The sequence below is a fragment of the Prinia subflava genome, chromosome 7, assembly GCF_021018805.1.
Source record: "Prinia subflava isolate CZ2003 ecotype Zambia chromosome 7, Cam_Psub_1.2, whole genome shotgun sequence".
Classification (NCBI taxonomy): domain Eukaryota; kingdom Metazoa; phylum Chordata; class Aves; order Passeriformes; family Cisticolidae; genus Prinia; species Prinia subflava.
Genome location: NC_086253.1, coordinates 18,272,851 through 18,282,825, shown reverse-complemented (window position 1 = coordinate 18,282,825; position 9,975 = coordinate 18,272,851). Strand labels below are relative to the sequence as shown.

Here is a 9,975-nt window from a genome sequence, read left to right as displayed (position 1 = left end):
TGGACATTCCATATCCCATTTAAGTGGAGTCCAGTGCGCACAGCCTCACAAGTACTGATGACTTTTCACTCCCAGGGCTGGTCTTCTTTTGTGTTGTTCTGGTTCCATGGATGACCTCACTGTTCATTTGGGGGGGGAAAAAAAAACACACAGGAAATGAAACAAACAAAAACAAACTCATATTCCTAGGTCAACATGGAAAAAACCAACAAAATGCGGCAAGTTTCAAAACCTATTCAAGAACAACAAGTACTTTTGTATCATCATACAGATGTTCAATTATGTTTGTCACAGCAACAGTAACATGGCATTTTAACTTTAGCCTTGTAGAATAAAAGGAAACCCGATAGTTTATGCACATACACACACAGAGTACACTTGACAAGAACACTTTTATGTGGTTTACATTTCACTTTTATTTAATCCTCAAAACTGCCCATATTGCAGGGATTTTCTTGATGAAATATGGAACTGAGCAATTAATTCTACAAAATTATGGTAAAAACTTGCTCGTTTTTCTACCTTTATTGCTAAGAAACTTTACAGGTGCACAGTTTGTAAAAATAACCCTTTTAAGACTGAATATACACATGCTACAGGATTTTAAAAAATGACATTAGCATAGCACCTCCAGATGGGGCAAATGCAGTGCTGAACACAGACAGAATGGTTACGAAGTTAGAACTGCTCATTTATTTTACAGCTTCTAAAGGGAAGAAATTGTTCAGTCCTAAAAGGGTTAAGTAGAAACCCTAATATACTTCTTCTAACAAAGCTGCCACTCAATCCCACAGTACAGTGCTTGAAAACAAAGTCAAAAGTCTGGCACAGGAAAGTATACACATTTGTTCAGTACTCATAAACACAGCTGCTTTTGAAAGAAAGTAAATAGTATGGTTAATAATTGAAGAGCATCTTAGTTTCAAAATGGACATCTCTATGGAGTAATTTAATTCACAAGTGGGTAGCTTACTTCCAATTGATAATCTGATTCGCTAGGCATTAATATTTTCTATATGGGGAATTCATTAATTTATGTCTTGAGTTAATGTCTTTTCAGGTAACCATTCTGATTTTGTAAGTCTGTGCAATGAAAACAAGTACAGAATACCATTATTAACACAGTTGTGGGATGCCCTCAGGGCAAATAATTAGGAAAAACATCAGCAGCAGATTATTAAAGACTACGCTAGTGTTGACTTCTGAAACGCAGTTCCAAACAACAGAAAATGAGAAAAGGCATAGCTAAATTAGAGCACTCAGTTTGCTTCTTCTTCCTATAGTTGGAACTATAACAACATTCTGAACACAGACTCAATTTCTATGTATACAGAATTAACAGCAGACTTAACAGCTAGACTTGAACAGTTATAAGAGTTTCATACTGAAACATTCTATAAGTAGTTTTATCAAAATCTTGAGATATTGTTAGTATCATGAAAATTGATAACAGCTCACAAGGCCAATATATGTAACAATATCACCCTACAGAAAAAAGTTCAGGAAGATAATATATCTGAACAACTGGACGTATTAACAACAGTAAGGACCTGGAAGACCATTTCTGTACTACAGAGTAACTACTGGCAACAAGAGAACCACAAGCCAAATGAAAAGATGTGGTTTAAAATGGTCTTGTAAGCAGAATAGGCTCTTTTTTCACCCACTTGGCTGTAGTGTGTAGAACAGCAGATATTAGGCTAAATCTTTACAAGTCAAGGGATATTGTATCTATTGGGCAAAATTACCGCACGTAAAGAAACTGAATATAAAAAGTATTGCATTTATATGTAAAAAATTCAAAATAATGAGTATAAAAGCACGTGTCAAGTTCTGAAAAGCTATTTTAAATAGTCTTTGAAGTTTAAAAGGCTTGTTATGGTTTGCCTGCTGTGTGCCTATCATGGTTTCTTGAATACCCTCTAAATCTGATATATGTATCTTACTTATTTTAATTCTCAGTCTAATTAGTGATGAAAATCTGTGGCTCTTGAACTAAGCTGTACTGTAAGATATTTATGTGCTTCTAACAAAAACACTGTGAAATGATTCCTGCCACAACACAATAAACCAAAATGTTACAGCACGTAACAAAGGTAAACAGATTTGCAAGTAAATGCCAGTAAACAGTTTAAAACAGAGATAAGGCCACAATGAATCCTGCCCTTGGTCACTGAAATGGAGATGAGGTGAGGCAGCATTCACTAGTGCTAGGAACCAGCATCGCGACTACGTCACGGGAACACGTTTCGTAATACAGAATAACGAGTATGAAGGCCTGTGGCAGAATACAAGCACAGTTCAGGAGGATAGTGGCACTGATTTTACTATTTGCTAAATATGCTTTATAACCAATTTCTTCCTTTAAACACATTGCTTCCACACATACAACGGAGGAGCACTAAAGCAAACAAGTAGAATGGAGGGTCAAAGTACACAAATATGGTGCAGAGACGATGCCTTAAAATGGTGGTGGGTGTTGAAACTGGAATAAGTGGTCAGAAATAACCCTATGAAAATGGTCAACAGGTAGGCTTGTAAGCAATGCACTGTAGGAAACCACAGGTTCACATTTACACAGCAGTTGTGACTTTTGCTTCAGGGTATAGAAAAGGCTGAACACACCATGAAATTCTGGCTTTTAAAGAGGAAGATCACACTGTCAGAACTTGTCCTACAAGTCTATGCCTAGCTCTGTGACTACAAATGAACTACTGGGGTATACTTTCAAATACAGATGAAGCAGGCAGGTCTACAAGGAGGGACAAAATATGGTAAAGTCAAAATGAAAAACAAATGCAACAACCAACAAAGTCAAAGTGCAAATGAGCCTTGAATTTATGCTGGAGAGAAGACTTGAATGTTGCACAAGCTGTTGGCAGGGAAAGGGAAACCCAGAGGAAACAAGGATGGGAGGAGTTGACATCTTCATAGTGCTTTTATGATTTTCTATTTGCCCATTTCTAAGTAATAAAATTTACTTCTAGTTATTACTGTATGATCACTTCACAATGAAAGCACGTTCTCAATACAAGTGTTACACAAAAGCCTGGCCTAATTTACTGAACAGTATGAAGAAAAACATGCTCGTTGTGATTCTCAAGTGATGAAGGGCATCACCTACCAATCCCATTTGTAGCACATACTTCTCATGGTACTTTAGTTACATGCCAACAAGACAGAAGACATGCTGCCAAATCAAGTTATTGGGAACATTCCACTTTTGAAATAAAACATTTAACTTACACTTAATACAAATTATGTACAAGATTAGAAAAACCTGAACAGATCCTGAAACATTTTCAGATGTAATATGACTGAGCAAGGAAGAGGGGGAGTAACCCAGTAACAACCCTTCAAAAACACCAACATATGCCTGTGACATGAACAATCATTAACATGACTGCTTGAGATGCCACCTTTAGGAAAAAACTCATGTAATGTTAGAACCTCATGAATTATCACTATAAATACATATTTAAAAAAGAAAAACAGAAATAACTATTAACAATGACTGAAAACAGAGCGCTAAAGTTAACATACATTGCATGTATTGCAGGCAAGGCAGAGGCATTTTTTAAAGCTTTTGCACAGACTTCATATAATCTTAAAAAAAATATGCTGGCCTTTACAAGGTTCTACTTGCTGAAATAAAAACAATTTCAGTTCATAAAAAGTCACAAGACTTCAGTTTAAAAAAAGGAACAGTTCCAGCCACAGACCAAAAATATATATATTTTTTTTTAAAACTGGAAGAGTATGGTAATTAGATTATACAAGCATGGTCAGGCTTGGAACCTGAATATACTTCAGAGCAAAGCTCAGAGGAAAAAAAAATATAAACTATTTGGTAACAAAAGTGTACTATATGTTGTGATACAAAAAAGGTATGGTGAAAATGTACCTTTTATACTAAAGCTTATACAAGTTCCTTGGTCCATAAAAACTATGTTGTGTTCATGTTTTTTAGTTTGCTCAACATGTATCCCAGCCACATTTTTGTTTCTTGCCCACTAAAAAAAAACACAGCTGAAAAATAGATTTTCAATAAAGTTCTTATGTTTCGGATGTTGGTTTTTTTCTTTTTTTTTATTGTGGCTTCTGTTTTTAAGATCAGCACTTGCAGATAACAAGGTTCAAATCATATCACCTAAAATGGAAAAGTGTTTTCCCATGAAACCACAAAAATTGTTCAGTTCTCTTGAATGTAGCACGAAAAGTCAATTAAAGTCCAGACAAACAACAGTAGTTAGGAAACTACGGTTGCTGTAGATGATGTGACATTGGTGGGGTTTGTGCTGACGCTTGTGTAACTTCCCTCACTGTTTGTGTTTGTTTCACTGGAAGCCATGAGGCTTGAGTTGGCTCTGAGGATTGCTCCAGCAGCGCTGCAGTGTGGCCGTGGCCCTGGTTCCGGTGTGTATGTAAAGGTAAGGCTGGTGGAATAAATGATGCCATCGTTACGGACCAAAGTTACTGGAACCTGGACTGGCTGTCGGACCCACCTCCAACCCTCTCGAAATGCAGAAATGTCTGGAACAACACAAAGCATGCTCTCTGCACACCTGAAAAACAGGAGAGGCAACTCAGTACAATAGACTTAAGTTGAAAGAATTCAATAGAACAGAACAGTTCTGTTGGAAGGAACCTGCAATATTCAACTAGTGCACACTGACCACTTCAGGGCTGATCAAGAGTTACAATCATATTATTAAGGCCCAATGCCCTTTACTTTCTTAAACACAGAGAGGCCTGGGGCATCAACCACCTTTCTAGGAAGCCTGATCTAGTGTCTGGCCACCTTCCCAGTAAAGAAATGCTGCCCAATGTCCAGTCTAAATCTTCCCTGGTGCAGCTTTGAACCATTGCCGTGTGTCCTGGCACATGATAGCAGGAAGCAGAGCTCAGCACCTCCCTCTCTACTTCCCCTCCCCAGGAAGCTGCAGAGAGCAAGGTCACCTCTCAGTCTCCTTCTCTCTAACCAGACAAGCCCAAAGCTCTCAGCTGCAACTCCTAGGGCTCTCCAGCCCTTCAGCATCTTTGCTGCCTTTCTCTGGACCTGTTCTGGTACCTGAACATCCCTCCTAACCTGGGGCACCCAGAACTGCACGCAGTGCTCGTGGTGAGGCTGCCCCAGTGCTGACTGCAGTGAGACGGACACTTCCTTTGACCAGCTGCCAGGGCACATTGCTAACTCATCCTCTGGCAACCAGCACTCCCAGACCTCCTTCTGCAGTGAACAAAGGTGTACACTTGAATGTGTACACAAGTATACACTCTTCAAAGCACCCAGTAAAACATAAACATCATAAAAGTAATAGAGAATATTGTACCTGTACATGGTTTCAGCTTCCACATCCCCAAACCAGACACGTAAATTTGGAGTGAAGTTCTGTCCTGTAAGTTCCAACATTGCTACATCCCCACCACCATTCAACTGGAAATGGAACAAATAGAAAAAGAAGAAAATCCCCCCCCAAACATGTATTATTAAGAATAAACACTCTCTCCTCAGAAAAAAACAACCAAACAAAAAACCCCAACACACAAACAAAAAAACACACCAACCAAAAAAAGTCACAAACAAAACCTTTACATGCAGATTAAGAACTTTGAACAGTTTGAGGGCTGTTTTTATTAGCTGGACAAAACCAAAACACAAACACATTCTACAGAACTGAAGTAAAATGAAGTAACATCTAAAAGACATTGTCAATTACTTTGATACTATGAAGGAATTTCCAAGTTTTGATAATGGCCACTTAGAGTAGATGTCAACAAGATTTTGAAAACAGAGAACAAAATCTTTCGGAGGTGTAAGGGGAGCTTTAAGTTTTTCCTCTGCCAGATGCTGGGTTTTTTTTTTAGTAAGGCTATCTTTGATCTATAATTGGCAAGAGTCAAAACCAATTTCTCAATAATCAAAGACGTCCTAAGGATATCACTACCATGATACTTTCAGAAATAAAATTCTAATTGTATACAACAATATTAGTTGATGGATAGGCTCATGTATTCTGAAACATAAGAAAAATTATTACAACAAAGTAATTTTATTTTTTATAAAGCTATTAAGATTGTTTTCCTATAGTATTTCACAAAGGTACCATGAAGGTTAAATGAGTATGACAAAAATAATTTCATATAAAAACAAGTTTATTAAAACAAACAACCAACTTACTTGAAGACTTTCTACAACAGGCACAGGTGTCACTGGAGCATGGACCGGACCCATCCCCTCATAAAATGTGTATTCTGCTTTGTCTGTGCTAATGATTGTCCAAGAAGCTCCATCATTAATCATTTCTTTATTTGGTTCTTTTGGGCATGGAGTGGCCTTAGAAAGAAAGGAAAGTTTAAAATCTGATCTGTAAACATATTTGTCAAGTCACAGATCTAAAAACCAACTGAACCAGTAATAATGCCTGTTATTTCAAAAACATTTCCTTATGTTTTCCTCTAAAAAAATGACCTACAGAAACAGTCGACACATTTTAGAAGAACTACTTAGAAAACTAGTACTTGTGAGAACATAACTCTCCCCTAGAACACTGTCACCTCTTCAACCTTATGTCTGAGGTTTATTTTAGCTCAACTTTCAAAGTTTTAATGTTATTCAATAGGCATTAACAAAAAAACTACAGCAACTAGAAGGAGGTGCTTTAAAACAGATCTTTTATTAAGGCAAAATGTCTAAACCAGCTATAAACTGAAGTGGAATACTTTTCATTAGTTATGGTTTTGTCTGCTCAAGATTTTTTTTTCTTATTTTCTTAGATTTTTTAGAGTTCTTCACCCTTCACAAAACGATGGAAAACATAAGCTTACATTTCAGTGTTTGTGCAAGGACATAGGAGAAAAGCTGAAATGACAGCCTTACAAATAAGAATAATGGAATCACAGAATGGCTTGCACTGGAAGGGACCTCAAAGGTCACCCAGTGTCTCCCTCTAAATAAATTAGCATACATATATAGATAGATACATAGAAAATACACAGCCAAAATTTTCTAATGGGAACAGAAGCTTCTGAACAATTTCACCACCTAGCAATGCCTAAGAAAATTTGGTATAGGCTAAACACAGAAAAAAAAAGAAGGGACAAAAAATTCTAATAACTAGATTCTCTTTCCCTCCATTGAGCTTTAAGGATATATTGGTACATAACCATAACCTCCACTCTTCAAAGGCACAGGTAAACTTCAATCAGCATGAACTGTCCATGTCAGATGTTAAAAAACAAAGCTGCATTTTCACATGGTTTCCTCATTCGGGTATGATCATGTAAAAAGCACTGAAAACAGCTGGCTAGGGAAGTGTATGACACGGACAGTAACTACAGATCTTTCCAAACTCAACATGCCCAAATGGAGCTTCCATCAGAAACATATGCAGCTTCTGAATTACTAGCCCAACTTCAAAAGAAGAACTGTTGTATACTATTTTGAAGCATGACACCTTTCCTATAGGCTGAATGCAATTCTTGTTGGCATGGAATGATATACTTTGAGACATGACAAATAAAACCACGGATATGAAAAAAAATTAATTACCCTATAAAAGATCCTTGACTGACTTTTTTCACATTTCCTAAGTCAATGATATAGAAGGCAAATGCCACAGAATTTGCTCTCAAAATCTTGTTACATCAAGAATCATTTCAGTAACACATTACTCCGTCTGTAGGTTTTAATTCCTCTTCTAGAGAAGCATTCTTCTCCTTGTCACTTCCAAATAGAGCTCCAGGGACATTTCTCACCCTTTCTTTCCTTCAACTAAATTTTCTCAACAGGTGGCACTGGAAGATTAAAATGCCTTGAGATCATGCTTAGTACTCAGGTACTGTCTAGCTTCAACTGGAAACAGAAGTTACAACTTGGGGTCCTAGGGTTGCCACTGACAGTTTTCTGAAACCACCACATTGATGTGCAGTGGCAGCTGTGTGTGACAACATAATGTTGGACACCACCAGAAAGAAGTGCTGAGAACAAGCTATCTGGTATTATTTTGCCAGTGTAAATCCCTTGTTCACCTAATTCTGTAATATGGGGTGCAGTGGTGGTCTCCCTATCTAAAAAAAGTTGTGGAGAAAAAAACAAGAGAAGGGACAGAAAGGGCAACTAAAATCACCAAGGAGCGATGAACTTAGGAGAAGAAACTGAGAAGATTGTGCTTTTCCAGTTAAGAGAGAAGAAATTAAGATGTTGATGGCTAAGTGAATGCAGAACTGTGGCTCACTAAATACTGCAAAACTGGAAGCAGGAATCACTCACAGAAATTGTTACATCATTCAAAACAAATACAGGAAACATTTACTACACAGGGAACAGGAAACCTCTTGAACTTTCTGCCACAGCTTATTGAAAAAAAGGAACATCTGAACATTCTAAGGTAACCAAACCAATGTACGCATCTACAAAATGACGTTAAAAGACAAGAATCAGGAATGCAGCCTTTAACAACACTTGGTACAAGAAGTGTGGATGCTGGCAGAGTACAACCACACTGGACTGTAAAACACAACCAGATCCACCTGCTTCCTGTAAGCACCAACCCCTGCTGCTGCTGGTACACTAGACACAGACATGGACTATGCTCTGATCCAGTAAGGCAGAATTTATATCCTCTCTCCATGTTCCACAACACATGCATGTCTTGAAAGAGAGACCTGGCTGGTGCTTCAGCAACTGAATTTCAAGGTTTATGCTCACCTGCAGACTTTTTACAGCCTCTTTGCTTTAAGCCTCTATGGTCTCCATATAAGACTATTTCCACTCACCCAAGAGAGACCTGTCATCCTAAAATTTCAGGATCTTGGGGAGTTGTTGTTGTTGTTATTGTTTTTTTTTGGTTACTTTAGGGGTTTTGGGGTTGGATTTTTTTTTCTCTACAGTGACCACAGTTTGTCTAGATTCCTGCTACAGGAACAGTATACACATGCTGTTTCCCTGGTCTTTGTCTTCTGATCCAAAATAAAAAACCCAGATAAAAGAGGATTTCTCTCCTGACATTTGCAGAAAGATTTTATCTTCCATTGTGATTTCACCTACCAAAGCATGGTAACAGTTTGATGTGCAAGTTACCAGATTTTATTCAACAAGTATAAGCAGCAGGTACCTACTCCACCAAGAGAATTCAGGATAGGGAGTGTCCTTTTATCTAACTCCTACCCATGTAGAAAGCTCAGAGGTCTTACCACACTGGGCTCCATGAGTGCTACTGAAACTGAAGAGTTGGAAGTGGCCCACAAGGGACATACATTCCAACTCAAAGACTGAGCATGTTCAGGGACTGAATCCACCACCTTGCTGTTTTCAGCACCATGCTCTGACCAGCTGAGCCAATCTCAGGGTCCTTGTTGGTCTGGTAGGAATTACCATGTGAAAATGCTACAAGCATGCTAACATATAACAGATTAAAACCCAATGTTTTTCTCCACCTACTGGAGAAAAATATTTCTGAAACAGTTATATTCTTTTCAGACAAATAAATTTGTGGCTTTTCAAGTTAGTGCAGGCAACTTCCACAGCTGTCTATGTCCACCTTCTTAGCCAAGAGCAACACATGGCAGCTCTGCTGAGTTCATCATGAAACAAAACTATTATCAACTGTATCATTTCTTATTTGCTGCAACCTAGAGAGGGACACACAAATAAGTGGTGCAGCTCCACGGGCGAATGTCATCATGTTAAGCCACAGTATCATGATCATATGCACAAGTTTCTAGAGCTTTCCTTTTTCTCCACTGGAGAAACCAGAATTCGTTTTCCAGACAGACATGGAAGAAGATTATGGGGAAAGAAAAACAGATTTTGAAAGGCACAGATAACAATTTGTTGCTTTCCATCTTCTCTTTTCAAAACAAAGTATTAGACTCATATTCAAAACCTACAGCAAAAATGGCATTCATACATATTTTGGAGATATTTGGGAAGGCTTTGCAACTATGCTTCTCATCTATTGAAATAGTCTTAAA

The 9,975-nt window shown here is 37.9% G+C and overlaps 1 protein-coding gene across 2 annotated transcripts in view; it reads right to left on the bottom strand.

Moving 5' to 3' along the window:
- Nucleotides 1–3,715: 3,715 nt before the first annotated feature.
- The window catches only part of RBPJ (recombination signal binding protein for immunoglobulin kappa J region), a 54,713-nt gene continuing 48,453 nt past the window's right edge, over nucleotides 3,716–9,975 (bottom strand). For both annotated transcript variants that reach the window (XM_063401738.1, XM_063401739.1), the window contains exons 9-11: nucleotides 6,182–6,337; nucleotides 5,334–5,437; nucleotides 3,716–4,565 (exon numbers count right to left, since the gene is read on the bottom strand). In XM_063401738.1, coding sequence (XP_063257808.1) covers nucleotides 4,250–4,565; nucleotides 5,334–5,437; nucleotides 6,182–6,337 — 576 coding nt within the window. In that variant the 3' untranslated portion in view covers nucleotides 3,716–4,249. The remainder of the gene's footprint in view (nucleotides 4,566–5,333; nucleotides 5,438–6,181; nucleotides 6,338–9,975) is intronic.